Source organism: Schistosoma mansoni (assembly GCF_000237925.1).
Source record: "Schistosoma mansoni, WGS project CABG00000000 data, chromosome 1 unplaced supercontig 0034, strain Puerto Rico, whole genome shotgun sequence".
Lineage (NCBI taxonomy): Eukaryota > Metazoa > Platyhelminthes > Trematoda > Strigeidida > Schistosomatidae > Schistosoma > Schistosoma mansoni.
Genome location: NW_017385988.1, coordinates 134,955 through 153,818, shown reverse-complemented (window position 1 = coordinate 153,818; position 18,864 = coordinate 134,955). Strand labels below are relative to the sequence as shown.

At 35.8% G+C, this 18,864-nt stretch overlaps 1 protein-coding gene across 1 annotated transcript; it reads right to left on the bottom strand.

Moving 5' to 3' along the window:
• Nucleotides 1-4,006: 4,006 nt before the first annotated feature.
• Nucleotides 4,007-4,261, bottom strand: Smp_201180 (unnamed protein product; the record flags this gene model as incomplete). The annotated part of the gene is made up of 1 exon (XM_018791853.1): nucleotides 4,007-4,261. One exon carries the CDS (start codon nucleotides 4,259-4,261, stop codon nucleotides 4,007-4,009), a length of 255 nt encoding a protein of 84 aa, XP_018644962.1.
• Between the last annotated feature and the right edge of the window lie 14,603 nt (nucleotides 4,262-18,864).

Genomic DNA, 18,864 nt, shown 5'->3' with positions numbered 1-18,864 from the left:
TTTTCTAAAATATTTTGATCTTGTTTTGTTTTTATTGTTACTTCGTGCTTTCTCTAAACTGTGATCAGTTATTGTTATCCTCTAACAATTTTCCAAGATGATTATTCAAATGTTAATATAACCTTTACGTCTTTCGTTTCGTCCTCATATTTGTCGAGTTTACAATTACCTCTCATATTTCTGAATCTTAAATTATTCCCATCCTCTTATTCTTCTCTAACTTATTAGTCGAAACGCAACTTTATTTTGATATTTGATATCTCGGATCACTTTGTGTTGGATTATCTTGTGTTTCTTTTATAGACTGATTTGTCAAACAACTGTAAATGGGAATATACAGCTTAACTAAGTGCTTCCATTGAAAAGAAAATTAACTCTTCAAAATAATTTAATTTTAAAACTCTCGTTCTTTGTTTTCTTAGAGCTTAATCGAGTTTCCTAGTTACTTGGTTTTGTACATACTGAATATTAGATTAGGTATTTGTGCAGCCTAACCACTTTAAAGCGATCTGTTTTAGATAGCGAAATGTAACTGTTCAGTTTTCTGCAAATACTTTTAGAACCACTAAAGCAAAATAAGATGAATGGATTATTTCATTAATAGTAATTCAGTCCGTCATCTGCAACGTAGGACCAGGCACATATATGTATCGGTTCAAGTTTTCATACCTCATTGGCATAACAAGATAAACACCAAATTCATAGAAGTAGTTACTTCAATGGTAGTAATATATCAAAAAAAGATTGCGTTTAAGGATATGATACAGGGAGAAAGAATTAGTCCTTAGAAAGGTATAAAGTAATTTCAATCTCACGGTTTAAGGGAAGACAAAGAGTGTATACACCTACGCCATTGTGATCGATTCTGGGCCATGTCACTTAGAGTCTTCAACCATTGGTTACGATAGTCACGCGGACCCCAACCAAGTAGTCTGCATCTACCAACATAGCTCAGACTAAAAAATAGTGACTTCCAGCTCTGATTCCACGTTTTGGTTTGGCCGCCCCTAACTCTCTTCCAACCATCCTCAATACTAGTCAGCATTGCGCGTCGTGGTAATCGGTGTTGAGGCATATGCAACACGTGGCCCAACCATCTCAGTCGATGAAGATTCATGACCTCATCAACTGATTTACCATCATTCCCTAATACCTTGTGTCTAACCTCACTATTACTTACCGGATGATCTTAGCAGATGCGAGCAATATTTCTAAGGCTTCTGTGGTCAAACACTAGTAACTTACGAGTATCTTCTACTCTTAGTGGCCACGTTTCGCAGCAGTAAAGTAGAACAGAGCGAATTGCTGCGCCGTGTACTCGTCCTTTAATTGGTAGACGGATATTTCGCCTTCACTATAGGTTACGTAGTTGTTAAAGGCAAAACGAGCTTTCTGAATCCATGTAGAGATTTCGTCAGACACTCACCCATTAGGGCTGATCAGACTTCCAAGATAAGTGAAGTTGTCGACATGTTCGATTAATTCACTCCCTATCCTTAGTTCAGGTGTTGAAGCAGGCCAGTCCTGCAACAGCAACTTACATTTAGAGGAAGAGAAACATCCTGGTATTGTTGCTCAGTGCTATCAAAAGACTCTGGATTTTGTTAGCGTCTTCACCGAACAGGACTATATCATCTGCGTATTCTAAGTCACTTAGTGGACCTCCTAGTAGGAGACCAATTCCTGAAAATTCAGTTGACAAGAGTGTTATTTTCAGAAGTAAGTCTATGATGAAGTTAAACGAAAATGGTGATAGTGGACAACTTTGTCGGACACCACTTGAGGTTGTATAACCGGATGACACTTCGCCATAAGCTCTCACTCGACTGCTAGTGTTCGAGTAAAGAGCCTTCACAAGGTTTATGTACTTCTGAGGTACACCTTTCAATGACAGACACTGCCACAGAACCTCTCGGTCTACAGAGTCAAATGCTGCTTTCAAGTCAAGAAAAACTATCGTCGGACGCCGATAAACATGTCTGTGCTCTAAAACCTGACGAATAGTGAATATGTGGTCGATGCAGCCACGATCAGGTTTGAAGCCAGCCTGATTTTCTCGTGTTTGCAGTTCACGAGTCTTAGTTAGACACCCGATAATTATTGAGGCTAGTAATTTAGATGCTATATCGGTCAGACTAATCCGTCTATAGTTATCAAGGAGTGATTTGGGCCCCTTCTTATATATTGGGACAATCAGTGATTAAGACCAGTCGGATGGGATTACGTCCAACTCCCAGATTTTAGCCAGAATATTAGTCAACCTAGTCGCTAAAATTGGACCACCATATTTAAAGACCTCTGGATTTAATCCATCTGGACCAGCTGATCTTCCTCGTTTCAGATTAGCTATAGCCTTTTGAACTTCAGCTAGAGTTGGGGAACCTTCTTCAATGTTCCATTCAGACTGTCTGGGAATAGTGGGTAGTCGTAGAGTAGCTGAAGGTCAGCTAAGCTGTTCTCTAAAGTGTTCCGCCCATCGTTCTAAACGTCTGGGCTGAGAGCAAATAAGGGTTTCGTCTTTTTCCGAGATTGTCTCGCTTACACCTGACTTCTTAATTCCGGTTTTTTAGTAGTCTGAAGAGTTACCTTGTGTTGTCTACAGCCGCTGCCTTTTCCGTCTCTTTTGCTTTCGTTGCCCACCACTGCTCACGATCGTTCCTTAGACTTTTGGTTAACCTAGATCTGATTTGTTTATGCTCTTCGCCGTGTTCAGAGCCTGATGGGATGAGTTTACGCGAATCCATCAGTGAAATTAACTTAAAAGAAATCCATTGGTTTTTTGGAACCCTATGGTTTAAATCACTATGAGATGTCAATTCTGTTTCCTCAACTGTTCATATTATCTTTTCAAGCAACATCTGGGTCAGCCTTGTTTTCAAAATTGCATAAGTTTGACTTCAGTTGTTTCTAGAATTTAACTTTTTCATTGATGAATTCAACTCTAATAGGCCTTCCTAATTTGGCTTTTCTGCGTTCGTTGACGCGCAAGCAACTGAAAAACAAAAACAGACAAAACAAAATCTTTGAAAACAACTAATGGTAAGCAGCTATAACGGCAAACATATAACTGATGTTAGAGGTGGTGATGTTCAGATCAACTACAACACTCATAATTAAAATTCCTTGATTTTTTTCGATAGAGAATGCTCGGGTACGGCCAAGGGTTGTGAGAGTCCTCCATCCCTCTCGGAATGTTCTTTTATAGCTTCTGCCAGGGAAGTCCAAATCACTATCTTCTCTCGACAGCGGTGTTGTTTACCGAATCGAGTGTAGGAATAGAGCTCAAACTGGGTTGGTAGGTACGTAGGATCTAGCTGAGGGAGTTGGAAAACCTTGATTCCAAACCAATGGTGCACATAGTGTTGTAACTTTAAGTCCGGTTAATTATCATGTGACTTATCCGCCAATCGGATCTTAGCACTGTGTCAAACCAATGACGTTTGACCTAGCGCCTAGCGTCCTTATTGGTCCTTTTTCCTCCTAGCCCTACCAGTTGAGTCCAGAACACTAATACCTGCCTCCACTATGCAAATCACTTATTTCAAACATACTTGGCTTATATGCCAACCAAATAGACCACATCATGCCATAAAATAGGAAATGGCATTTGTACAAGATAAGCCAGAAAATGACTGTGAGCGTTGGAAACTGTAATTAATAAACTGAGTATAATTTAAGAATAGTAAATCGTATCATAATAATCTATAAGTCGAAATAAAGCTTATAATAAGAGGAATATAGATATATGCAATCTAGTTACTGAATAGTATTAGTCCATTGATAATTGTCATAAGTAACATATATTCTAATCTCCACTAGAATACGATACATAGTCTCCAGAATCCTGAGGGAACATATCGTTGGTCAATGGCTACTATATGATCATATCTCCTAATGTTGCTTCACTGAATTTTGGACTATACATCTGGGTCAGAAGCTCGGGGAGTGGTCTTCTGAGGAAATCTTCTGCTTTGGCTTTGACACCCGAGAAGCATCCCAGCCCACACTAATTTAATGATTTTTTGTGTGGCAAATAATTATTATGGTGCTCCATTGTACCAATTTTTATGAGTTTAAACAAATTAAATGATAAGCAATCACACAAAGGGCATTTTGAGACCATTTTTATTTCTAAGTCACATTTATACTTTTGTAAAGTAATTCTGTTATATCGTATAAGTGCGTACGTGCCCTGTCTGATATATGAACGTGCTGATTCCCGCAAATGAGAGAAGAGCGAATTATCTATCGGAGCAATCATACACAAAAGCCTTACGAGCAGTTTTGAGTACTTATCAGTCCTGCTATCTGACTAACCCAGCCAGTTAAGTCCAGAACACCAATAACAGCCTCTGCAATATGAATCATTATTCCCAAACATACTGAGTTTATATACCAATCAAACAGACCACATCGTACCATAAAATAGAAAATAACATTTGTACAAGATTTAGCCAAATGTGGCTATGAATAGGGGGAAAGTAATCAATAGACTGGGAATAACTCAAGAATGGTAAATCGTATAGTAATAGTTCATAGGTCGAAACAAAGCTTATAATAAAAAGGAACATGAATATGAATAGTTAAGTTACTTAGCAATTATACAATAGGAAATATACATATCACATTGGTCCGTAAATAGTCCTCAGAGTTACCATTTATAATTCTCCACGGGATATAGCAAATTCACACTCTTAGTTAGTGAAGATTGATTATTCTTTGACTGCTATTTATTGTGAGATTTGATAGAATGTGATTAAATTAATAATTCAAGGCGTAGATCGGTTACACCCTACATTTAGATCCATCCTATTACTCTGTTGGAATTTTTTTATTGGACTGTTGATGATTCCATTGAACCAATAAGTATACATTACTTAGTTAATATTTCATGCTGATTTTCTGTTGTTTGAAAATGTACGTAAAGAGTTGTGTTTTTATGAAATTACAATTTGTAGTGCTGTGCTTCGCTAATCGTTCACCTCAATAACCGTTTTAATACAAATCTCAAAGGTGCATGAAATCAGAAGGCAAAGAGAACCGCAACTACAGTTTATTATCAAATAACGCAGGTCAGAAAGCTACAGGCACATGAGCAAATACCAGCGAGCAAACGCAAGCAATTACATAGGCAAACTTATAGTCAAATAATATAAGGGCTCAGCAAGACAAAGCAAAAGCTAATAATAGGATTTGAGTGCATACATATATGGGGAGGAGGATGAGTCATCGAATGATATTTAAGCAATCAACGTTTTTGGCTATATCGAGACAATACGCACAGTATGCACATATGCCAATTAGAGACTGACCATTTGCAGTCCTAAAAACATCAATGGAAAGATCCAAACAAACAATACTAAGTAAATTTTAAATTTCAGTTAGTTTTTAACTACTGAAAATCTTAAAAGTAGTCCAAATAGATTTATATCAGCTGACTTAGAAAAGCAGAGGAACAGTTGACAACTGGTATTTCTTTGAATTTTTCTTCAGTTTGTATCCAAGATCTCAGGTAGGATTGGATCAGGAACCATCAGATCTTATGAGGTAAGATTTGTCTCAGCTATTGAATTTCAAATGAATTTGTCACTATATCAAGACTATTTCAATTGAGGATACGACGGATATTCTAGTTTTACAACTAGCAACCAGTAGTATCTTCTGTAATCGATCGTTCCCGGCCAGAGGAAATCAGAAGTCAGACGAGAAGAGGTAGGAAAGATATATTTGATACGTTACCAATATATCGAGGAACCTTTACTATAAGCTGGCTAATGAACGTAGGAGCAGTGTCCCACGCCGAGTTGAAACGTGATCTGGTACGGATGCATGACCGAAAGCCTTCAGTTAAACAAGTCCACTTAAACAACGTGGTCAGCATCCAATGTCGAACACTTAGAAAGCTATTGATTTTGGGGAATTATTTACAGCTACACAATGAACAACGCAGTATGAGAAAGTGGAAAAAAGAATCATTAAAGTTGAACAAATAGGACACAGATATATTCTTACATGAAACCAAATTTTTAACAGTCATATACTAAGAATTTATGGAGTCAATTGTTTATATCCCAAGTCTATAAATGTAGTTTTAGTAATAGGGAAGCCATGATGTTCCCTTGGTTATCAAAACAAAGTAAATTTTTTTTAAAGGAACAACCTTGGAGCTTTTAATCAAATTGTATAGTTTATAACCCACTGAAACGGTAATAGGAGATGCGTTACTGTAGTCAAAAAATCTTAAAACCAGTTATTTTGTTATTCTTTCTCTTATTGTTCTGAAGCTCATGTGTATTACTGGTTTCGAGCCGGGGTTTCTTAGTCTCCGTAAGTTGCTCCTTTGTGTACACTAACCCGGTTGACGCACGAAGATAACCTTTCCCCTGTTATCACTGATGACAGCTATCCGAGAATATGTAGGTAGAAAATTGAGTTTCCGTGGAAATATCTATTAACTCATTACAATGTGAGAGTATTTCTAGATGAAGAACAAACTTTTAGGACCTCTGGTTTCATGAAGACGTTTGAAAGCTGGCTATTTGATTACCCCAGAATTCACTAAATAAAGTCTGGGTCAAATTCGTATTGAATACCATACTATCTCACGGCCATTACAGCCACAAATTCATAGATTTTGCACTTCTGTTTTGGTTCAAAGAGTGTGCGTTTGGTAACACAATTAACTTTATAGGCACATATCTCTTCCTACTTCATAATCGGATCCTATCATAGTTTTTCTGGATCGATAGGGTCTCCCTTCAAGTCAAGGAAAACTTAGTGCAAAAGTCCTTTAGGTACTTCATGTCCAAGCACCTGATAAGTTGTAAAAGTCTGGATTCGTGAATTCCCTATCCGATAAAAACGTCAAATAATTATGAACATTAGATTTTTGATGACTACATTGGATAAACTGATTAACCTATGTTTATGTCCTTTCTTAAAAACTAGGGAGAACAACAGCTGCAGTTTGCTCAATGGATCGGTCTCATCCTTATACTCAAACTAATTCTTCAATTATTCTAAAAATAACTTAATTGGACATATATCTTCTCTTCCAAGGTTTTCTCGACCTCAGCTTCAGATTTCGTAGAAGTGTCACTACAAAAATGTAGCAATGATACCATATGTAACATTTTAGTTGCATGTCAATGGTTCAATCGAATTTTCAGCAGCTTGTCTTGAAAGGCTATCAATGGACCTATAAAGATGCAGACAATACTATCAAAGGCAATCAAATAAGTCAGATTGGTTTTCAGTGTTGTTGATCTCATCTACTTACAGTGTGGACCTGACCATTTATTGATTTGTGAAAAATTTTGATTGTGAAGATTCTATTATTTACTAGTTATAGAATAAAAATACCAATCAAAAATGGTTGGACAGTTCGTTGAACTTCCTTAGTCGTCTTGTACATATAGTTCGTCAGTTCTTGTTATATTCTAGTGAAGAAATAAATACGGGCAACCTCCGGGACCTATTAATGAACGATTATTCTATATATATTCTTATTGTTTTACTATTGAGTAACTAGATTGTGTATATTCATATTCATCTTATTATAAGCTTCATTTTGATCTATGAATTATTACGGTACGATTTACTGTTCCCAAATTATGTTCAGTTTATTAATTATTGTATCCCACGTTCACGGCCACATTTGGCTTGATCTTGTACAAATATTATTTTCTATTTTGTGGTGTGATGTGGTCTGTCTGTCTGGTATATAAACCGAATATGCTTGAAATAAATGATTCACATAGCAAAAGCTGTAGTTGGTGTTCTGGACTCAAATGGAAGGGCTAGGCGGACAAAGGACCAATAAGGACGCTAGACTGCTCATACCAGCTGAACGTCATTGATTGGCACGGTATTGAAATTAAAAAAGTCGTATTCCGATTGTTGGATAATTCACGTGATAAAGGCAGGACATAAAAATCAATAACGAATAATCATACGTCCTTTGTTTATTTTGTAAAGTTATGACAGTTCTAGTTCTTCAAAACAATATTTTTATTAATATCATGGTTTCATCTCTTCTGGCAATCGACTGCTGTACAATCTTGCTTTCTTTTAAGTGTTTTGTGATTGTTTAGACTTTTAAATAAGTTATACATAGAATGCTGAAGGATTTCTGATTTACTGTGTGGTTTGCGTTTGTTCATACGTGAAGGCTACACTGCGAGGGATCAGTGGTGATTTATTACAGTAACTAGCAAGACGACTATCGAAGACGCCTAATTCTTACAAGTACGAGACGTAATTTTATTACCTCATATATATTTTTCATCAGCTGACTTCTTTAAATTGGCTTGTAGTGCAATAAAAAACTGTTTATCTAAAACTTCAGAAGTTTGTCTTGTATTTATATCTCTGATTACTTTGGTCATTATCACAGTATAGCTATAGCGTAAAAGGTCAAAGTGTTCTCCATATTCACAGTCTTCAAGTAACCACCTAACTGCCAACAAGTTACATATTCTTGCTATTTCAACGTGTAGCTAGTTAAAATGAGATATTCTTTCAATCCTCGATGACTGTCAGTGACTGAGTAATACGTGTAAAATAATAATAATGAGAATCATCTTTTTAAAATTTGATGAAAAGAAGGATTCTAATAAAATCAAGAAATAAAAATCAAAATAATGAACGTATCTTTAGTGTGGTCCTTTATCCGACTCCAGTTAGATCAATATGATGATTGATATCGAAATATACATCCCAGCTACCCTTTTACATAATCATCGACTTGAATCACGTTAATAAATAACGGAATTAGATAAGTCGAATACGAGAATGGATTTCGGATAAGTATATTTCATACAATTGTTGATCTAGACAGACGATCAGAGAAACGAAGCGAAAAAAGCGAAGAGGAGAGAGTGAGGCGAAACGAAACAACGCACAGTGGAGAAGGCTTATGAGCCAACTCAATTTAATCAAGCGTTACCCAATATATATACTCAAACCAAATATAATAAATAGGGTAGGAAATCAAAACATATACGATCATACAAAAACAGACAGGGTTAATAAGCGAACAACTGACAAAGTCAAAATAAGGCTTGAGAAGAATGAATAAATTGATCTGTCCAGAAACTAGAATAGCCCATGTAGGCTTGACACAGTACTACTAGCCACCACATATCTATAAATATAACTTTTGACATAGAAGCTCTCACATGTCTATAGATGTTACATATGAATAAAAAAAGTAGACAAAATAAATGATAATATCTTATGATGAAAACTACATTGGAGATCCTTATTTTTTTCCCAATATGAAATATATTTTCAATAGTTGAGATCAAGAGGCATTTCCTGGAGTTCTTGTGAGAAGCAGTGACCAATGGAGTTCAACTGGGTCTGTTGTGAGATAGTAAATTACTGAAGACGATGGTGGATGCGTCGCTCTATTTCGTGGATTGGTTGAAGTTAGAACTTAACGCCGTTGGATACAGGCTCAGTGGTCTAGAGGTTAAGCGCTCACGCGCGAGACTGATAGGTCCTGGGTTCAAATCTCGCGAGGCGGGATCATGGATGCTCACTGCCGAAGAGTCCCACACTGGGACGAAACAGCCATCCAGTGCTTCCAGGTTTTCCATGTTGATCCAGTTTCAATTGACTCATGATCTCAACTATTAAAAATTACTATAATATCCACAACAACCCATTCTGAAATATATTTGTCTAAAATTGAATACCATTATAGATAATGCTTAAAAAGTGCTTATTGATTCGATTATGGTAAAATGTCTAATGACATTTGAAAAGGTAATACACTAAAATGGTAATGTCAAAAATAACATAGTGATAATGAATTCATAAATTCAAGCTTTATATATCTAACATGAAATGTATGTTTTCTCTTTGTATAAGCTTGGTGCTCTTTGTTGTACCATCATATAAATTATATTCAAGTGAATAGCATTAAGTGAATCTAATCTTCGTTTTTCTTTTCAAACTGTTTTCTGATATTTTATTATATTGACTTCATCATTGAATGATCTGCAGACATAATTTATTTTTGTCTATAGATAATATTATTATCTCAAGCGGTAGTTCGATTGATGAAATTAATTGACTTATGTCTATACTTATCTATAGGTTTGAATTTTATTGGATCTGATTTGGTTCAGGTAATCTGTTAGTATCATTCCTTCTTATATATAGATCGTATGGTGCAAAGGATAATACACATACAAAATTTCATTTATATTTGGCGACTAGATTACTGATGATGATGTGAACCGCGAAACAAGAAGCCTTAACAAACATTTACAAAGTAGGTTTTATAGTCCTATCTCCACATAGCTCCCCCCAGAGTGTCCGGAGGTAACACTGATTACAATATGAACAACAAAAATTGAGAAATATTGTGTATGAAAAATACACAAAATACATGCAAAAACTATGAAAAATTATTTACAAAGTAGGTTTTATAGTCCTATCTCCACAAAACTACGAAAGTGTTATAACGTATGAGTGCAAGTTGTTATATCGATTGCTTGCGTATGCCCTATTTGATATATGGACGTGATGATGCCCGCAAATGAGAGAAGAGTGAATTATCGATCGGAACAATGATACATAAAATCGTACTAGCAGTCTTGAGCGCGTATCGGCCCTGCTTTCTGCCTAGCCCAGACAGTTAAGTCCAGAACACAAATAACAGCCTCGGCAATATGAATCATTATTCACAAGCATACTGGGTTTATATACTAACCAAACAGACCACAACATACCAAAAAATAGAAAAATAACATTTGTACAATAATTGGCCAATGTGGCTGTGGATAGCGGGAAAGTAATCAATAATAATAGTTCAAAGGTCAAAATAAAGGTTATGATAAGAGGAACACGAATATGAATAGTTTAGTTACGTAACAATTACACAATAGGAAATAGGCATATTACATTTGTCCATAAATAGACCTCAGATTTACCATTCATAATTCACCAGGGGATATAACAGAAAGCTATTTTTGGGCACGTTATTTCATTTAATTCAGAGCTTGTAAAACTGTAACATTTACTTTTGCCCCTAGTCTATTCTACAGATCATGAGCTTTCGTTTGATGTATGATTCACTGCCATAGCCTTTTCCGTTCCAAAGCTATTGCAATTTAGACGCAACCTTTTGTACTCTATTTTCTACTCTAATCCCCCAGTTTTGGACATAATTGTATTTTCCTAATTATTGGAGTCGTGGTCTGGTTAGTCATCCATTTATTCATGTATCTTTTTGCACTAATCTGAATTCGGAATTCGGGTGCCAGATGGGGATTGGAATAAAGTGATTGGTATTCCAGTTGTCTTGTCTTCTCTCTCTCGCGTGCTTGTCAGCCAATCAGGGATAGAATAGCTTTCGTCTCTCTACTCCTACTTCGAACTCACGCGTACTAGCCTCAAAGTTAAGTCAGTCAGCCTATCTCGTCAAGGTCTTTGTCTACATTAGACAAGTTATACTCGGCACGAAAGTGGGTCAACAGATTCAAGGACGCAATAGATGACAATATTAACCACAAAATGGATGAATTGATTCAGAAAAGTATCAAAAGTGGTTATGCTCTCGGATTCATAAACAGAAACATGAGACCAAAATAAACACCTGGAAGATTCTCTCCAGTGTCAGTGAACAGACTTTTTATAATCACTAAGGCTTAAAGAAAAATTGCACTAGATATCACAAAAAGAAACAGACTTGTTAAATAATTGAGGAAATAACTAATCTCTTCAGCTTCATATTGTTTTCCACACTTTCAGGGTGAAGTCTCGGTTTCGGGCTAAAACACTATGTTGCTCGAAGTTCACTTGCTGTCGTTGAGATGTTTACAACAGTCACACATGCTCCTATAAACGCATATCAGAACATTACCAGAATTGGGCAGCAACAAAAGTAAGTCAATCAAAAGTATAGTTCTGGAACACTTCGTCAGTTTTGTTTATGTTTCTATACTGAATTATATTTGAAAAGCATATGCATGGTCAAATAATGTGGCTCAAAGAGAATAAAAACCAAAAACTTATGCATTACAAAGACTACAGTAACTCCGTGTTTTTATTTATAGCAGCTCACATACAATTGAGTTTGTTTACATCTAATTTGGCTAAGCCCTTTTGTTAACTTATTTAACGAACAGTCATTCGTACAACAACAACCTATCTGTACTATTGTACATTTATTATGTACACTTGAGCATTGCTTACTGCCTACGCATGTATTCATTCTGCTAGCCTTACTATTGATCGCTTAATTGATTCGATGATTCATGTTTTCCATTTGTATATATATGTACATCTTAATCATGTTCACTGCACTGTACTCGCCGGCTGGATCGATTGATCTCTTGCTCATTCGGCTTTCACGCTCACTCGCCTGCTTTACGGCACTGCTCTTTCATGCTTGCTTAACGTACCTGTAATTTCGGATCTCTGTCTGTGGTCCAGTAATAAACACAATCAAACCTTCGTATTCGCCTTCTGATTTATACACCGTTAGGACGTTATCGAGTAACGGTTATCAGGACGAACAATATACGAAGTTTAGGGATAATATCGAATGTCGACCACCACACATTTCTTTATTATACTATCTTGCTAACCTGTCTTGTAATCTTTATACCTATAATTGAGGTATTATTACCAGCTAGCTCCATTTTGTTTTTCATTTCTCCTATACCTTATTATGTAAAGTGTAAGTATTAAAATTGAATTCGATACGCTAATTAGTAATTTCAAAAATTCCTCAACATACATTCTATTGGTTGCGAACGGATCAGCACATAAGTCAGAATGTATATACTGAACGGCGAGACTATAATTTATGGACGAACCAATCAAATTCAAGATAACAAGTCATGGATTTAGGCGCGAACTTTATTCATCCATTTGGTTAAATAGCGTTTTGGTATTATAGTTGGTGACAGTCAGTGATGAAAACTCTGAGTCTAATTCTTAACGCTAACTATCAACTGTAAATTATAATCCTTATTCTTCACAATAGTTGATAAACCTCGTTTACCCCTAGTAAGTGGATGGATACACTGAAGGTCAACTTAGCGTCGCTCAAAGGTCGTCCATAAATTATAGTCTCACCCCTTTTTGGTATAAGTTCTTGTCCTTTTCCATATTTTTAATTTCCAAGTATCATTATTTCATTCTATTTTTCTTGAATATGTTCAATAACCAAATGATTATCTTCCAAAACAACATTCTACTGAATTATCGTTATTTGTTCTAGAAAATGAGATTTGACTAAATATAGTCGGCAATAAGATCTAAGAAATACAAATCCTGTAGAATAATATATAAGAACTTTCGTCTAAATTAGAGCGAATAGTTTTACAGTATTTGAACGCCGAGTTGATTTAAGACATTAAATAGGAAGAAGAATATATTTGTAAAATCTCAGCGAAGTGAATTTGAAGTAAATCCAACGTTTCGCCTGACAATTTGGTCCAAGCTTGGACTTACTTCAAATTCATTCTCTGAGATTTTACAAAACTATATTATTCCTATTTGATGTACTTACAAATCCTGTGTTTTATATTTACCGATATAAACTGCTTATTACTTATCAAACGGTACTACTGTCAATTACCTTTTGAGGAAGTTTAATAATTTAATTTAATTAAACATATAAATATTGGTACAAGGAAGCACCAGATACATATGCGCCACAAAAATCTCATTTGATTTATGTGAGGGCTGTGATACTGTACAGGTGCCCAAATCAAAGCAGGTGGTTTCCTTAGGGGACCACACCCCGAGCCTTTGACCTAAAGATCTGATCCACAAGGCAGTGGAGCAACGTCAGGAGATGCAGTCCCATAGTAACCGGTGACAACGATTGATTCATACGCCATTTGTTCCCTCAGGATAATGGAGCCCATGTGCACCATTGATTTGGAATCAGGGTTTTCCAACTCCCTTAGGTAAACTTTCCGTGTCCACCAACCCGGTTAAAGCGCCGGACATTCGCTTTTCGTCCGATCGATTTCATAAAAAACACCGCCACGAGAAGGCAGTGAGTAGGACTTCCCTGTCAGAGGCTATATACGCGTGGCCATGTTAGTGCATTTGGAAAGGGAGAGAGGACTCTCCCCACTCTCGGCCATACCAGGGCATTTGGGGACGAAAGTTTAATAGGAAAGAAGTAGTTTTCCTATTTACTTTACTATATAATATTGTTTTGTTTCTCCGATACTATCGCTAATAATAATAGCAGTAATAATAATAGTCCAGTTTGTAGGCACAATATTCGACTCCAGTACCCTATCTATTCACCGATAACATTTATATCTTAAAAAAGAGAGAGGAAATAGTTAAAAAAGGATACAATTGACATTATCAAAGTGTACGTATTTTTTTGTTGTACATTCACATGAATCTACCGAATTCGCTATTTCTTAATAGTAAACATTTAGACAAGTTATTAAGATAGTGTTATTGCTATTTAGCTAATTTCTTTATTAGTAGTATCAACAAAGTAATCTACTTATAGACAGGTATATAAGACCATAAAAAAACCCCCGGGATTTCTAAGTGGTAAGATTCTTTCGTTTATACATTCAAGACTTCTAATCAAAGTATATTGTTCAATGAATACGGTGTTATTTTTTTGAGGGAAATATCAATTTTAATTGCTTGTGGATTGAATTAGTGTATAAATAGGGATTTGTTATTGATTAGAATAATATAACCCAGATTAAATAATTTTGTTTAATAAAGATATTAAAAAAGATAGAGATGTCTTAGAAACTTTACTCGTATATGGTGGGACAACCGAATAAGCGATGCTGTGGTTAGATATAGAGTGTTAAAAAAAAGATGGCAAATTAGTTTATAAGACGGGATTTTTATCATATATAGTGGTTTGGATATGTATTGCTGGTTGAGATACAAATAAGTTGAAGGAAAAGCTGAGCGCTAAGATGGTGGTTGGGGGTGGTCAACAGGAAAAGCTGAGGGCAACCAGATTAAGATGTACTTACTTACTTACTTACGCCTGTTGCCCCTCGTCGAGGAGCATAGGCCACACACCAGCATTCTCCATCCAATTCTGTCCCAACCAATCCTTTCCAGTTCTTTCCAGTTAACATTCATCATTTTCATATCTGCTTCTATTTCCCGACGTAATGTGTTCTTTGGACTTCCTCTTTTCCACTTCCCTTCCGGATTCCAAGTTAGCGATTGCCTCGTGATGCAGTTTGGTGATTTCCTTAATGTATGTCCTATCCACTTCCAACGTCTTTTCCTAATTTCCTCTTCAGCTTGAAGCTGGTTTGTCCTCTCCCATAAAACGCTGTCGCTGATGGTATCCGGCCTGTGAATGTTGAGTATTTTGCGTAAACAGCTGTTTATAAATACTTGTACCTTCTTGACGATGGATGAAGTAGTTTTACACGTTTCAGCTCCATACAGTAGGACTGTCTTGACGTTCGTATTGAAGATTCTCACTTTGAAGTTAGTTTACAGTTGTTCTGAGCTCCATATGTTCTTCAATTTTAGGAATGCGGTCCTCGCTTTGCCAATCCTCGCCTTTACATCTGCATCGGATCCTTCTTGTTTATCAATGATGCTTCCCAGGTACGTGAATGTTTCCACCTCTTCCAGAGTTTCACCATCATGTGTGATCGGGTTGGTGTTCTCTGTGTTGTATTTGAAAATCATGCTTTTTCCTTTGTGTATGTTGAGGCCTATTGATGCAGAGGCTGCTACTATATTATTTGTCTTCGTCTGTATTTGTTCGTGTGTATGAGAGAAGAGGGCTAGGTCATCTGCAAAGTCCAGATCAAGATGTGGCACAACTTAAAAAAATATAGAGTCTTGATATAGACCTTGTTGGCATGTATAGAATAGTTAGTTTTATTGGATGGTGTGGACTTCAAGGTGATGTAAAAATAAGTCATAATATTTCAAGTATAACGTTTTGAACGCATTCAATCCATAGTTAGAATATTTGAAATGTTACATTAGCTTGTACAGTTGTGAACAAAGCATTCACAAATATATTCGTCTATGACCAATATATTTATTAGTGTTGTAGGGTCAATGAAATGGCGCTGAATCTTATCCAAAACATCTACGAGGCAGGTCAGTGAATTTCGAACAGTGTACCGGACCTCGTGAAGGTCATGGACAACGAACGCTCATTAGCCAGTTGCCCCATGGACAGGTGGATCCGACAGCTGTTCCGCCCTGTACTTCATTAACTTTTATAACTGATATATGCTATTGCCTATTGACAGTATTTATTCTATTCGGTCACTTAGTAAGTCCACTCACTTGGTTATGACGATAGCATAATTCAGGTTAAGTATCAACCATGTGATATGACTGCAAAGTAAGCTAGGAGGTCACTGAAATCATCAACATAGATCACCTATCTTAGAGATCTACAGAGATTTATTTCAATTCTTGTTATAAGCATAAAATGAAATTAACGTTCAATACAAAGAAAATCTCTACCAATCAAACCCATCTAATAGTTTACCAGTTATGCACAACATAGGTCCCAAGACATATGTCCATCGGTTAAAATAGCCGCACTACATCAGGACAGTGCAATGACATTATCAAGACAAATGCCGTAATGGTAGAAATAATAGCGGCATCAGTTATGGTAGAAAACATTAGACATAAACAGCATAATTCCAAAAAGAAGATTGAATTTGTAAAATAAAAATGGTTAGATAATTTGAAAACTCAAAATTTAAGGAAAGATAAAGAATAAGTAAATCTGAGCTGTTACTATGACTTCTGAGCCATGTTACTCAATGTCTCCAACTATTAGTTACAATAACCTAAACACTTATACCAGCATTTATGTGTATATCTTAATTTTTTTCTACTATTCACGAACAATGTTTGAAAGATGTCCCTGAATTATATAGATATCTTCATCTAATAAAACTATTTTATTGGCACACAATATCTTTTTGTAATTATTTTTGTTATAACTTATGACCGCCTGGATTCCCTGTTAATGTATAACGTGATAAGGCCGCCAATTAGGGAACAGTGATTTATTGATCGGAGTAATGACATACGAAACCCGTATGAGCAGTCTAGAGTACTTATCGGTCCTGCTTTCTGCCTAACCCAGCTAGTTAAGTCCAAAACACCAATCTCAACCTGTCCGATATGAATCATTATATTTAAAACATAATGAGCTTATATACCAACCAGACAGACCACATTGTACCATAAAATAAAAAATAACATATGTACAAGATTTAGCCAAATATGGCTGTGAATGTGGGGGATAGTAATTGATAGATAGGACATAACTCAAGAATGATAAATCATATAATAATAGTTCATAGGTCAGAATAAAGCATATAATGAGAGGAACACGAATGTGAATAGTTTAGTATGTTAACAATTCGTCCATAAATAGATCCCAAAAGTTACCATTCATTATCCTTATCGGAGCATAACAGTTTTATTCAAATGACACTGTACAGTACATCATAATTTGTAAAGATTATTCAAGCTAATAATAAATAACACCATTGAATAGTTTCACTAGATCTTTTATAACCAGGATTACATTTAAGACAAAACTGTTGGGTTACACTTTCTATATATTTTATTAAAAAACTAATCTTTATATTATTCCAATATTCCGCCAGGTAATTTAATTATAATTTGATCATACTACTATAGTTTATTTAAACAATTCAAATAGATTTATTACACAGTTAAAAGAAAAAGAGATGATATTTTGAATTTCATGATAAGTATATACAATTTAGCCGGTGAATATAACAAAGGAAATGATATAATTCACCGCAACTGACTCACATATGGTATTGTATAGTGTTGTCTTATATTTAGGTATGTAAATTGGTTATCATAGATAGATTAAATTGTTTTAAAATTTAATTTATGATGTTATACTTTTATGGTGTGTGCTATTGATGTCGATAGATATAAGTAGTATGTACTATCAATCGAAAGTGAAATGTCTGGAGGTAGAAGGTTAATAAGATAAAAGAAAAGAGAACGAGAACAGTGAATGATTGCTGTGGAAATGAAGGAACACTGAAGTTTAAGGCAATTGATTATTCTTTCGCAAATGAAGCATTTACTGTATGGTTCTCAGATTTTAACAAGATTTCCTGTAATTTTGTATTCAAATATAATCGATTGTTTCCACTTGTGATGTCTTTCACTATACTTCCATCTAAAATTGTATCCAACCGTCTGTTTTTCAAAATCCTTTTCTTTTAAAATAAGATTGAGTTTAGCATCTGATGCAGATGTGAGGGCGCGGATCTACAAAGCAAGAACAGCATATCTGCAACTGAAGAACATCTGGAACTTAAGACAATTGTCAACCAACGCCAAGATCAGAATTTTAAATACAAATATCAAGACAGTTCTATTGTATGGGGCGGAAACCTGGAGAACTACGAAAGCCATCACCCAGAAGATACAAATGTTTATCAACAGTTGTCTACGCAAGATACTTCAGATCCATGGGCCAGACACTATCAGCAACAAGCTAATGTATGAGACAGAACAAACCAGATTCCATCCAGCGGAGGAAGACATCAGGAAGAAGCGTTAGAAGTGGATAGGACACACATTGAGGAAATCACCCAACTGCGTCATAACACAAGCCCCCACATGGAGTCCTCAAGGCCAAAGGAGAAGAGCGAGACCAAAGAACACATTACGTCGAGAAATGGAGACAGACATGAGGAGAATGAACTAAAATTGGATAGAACTAAAAAAGAAGGCGTATGACAGAGTGAGAGGGTTGAAGAATACTGGTCGGTGGTCTATGCTCCATTATGAGTAACAGGCGTAAGTAAGTAAGTAAGCAAGTAAGTAAGTAAGTAAGTAAGTAAGTAA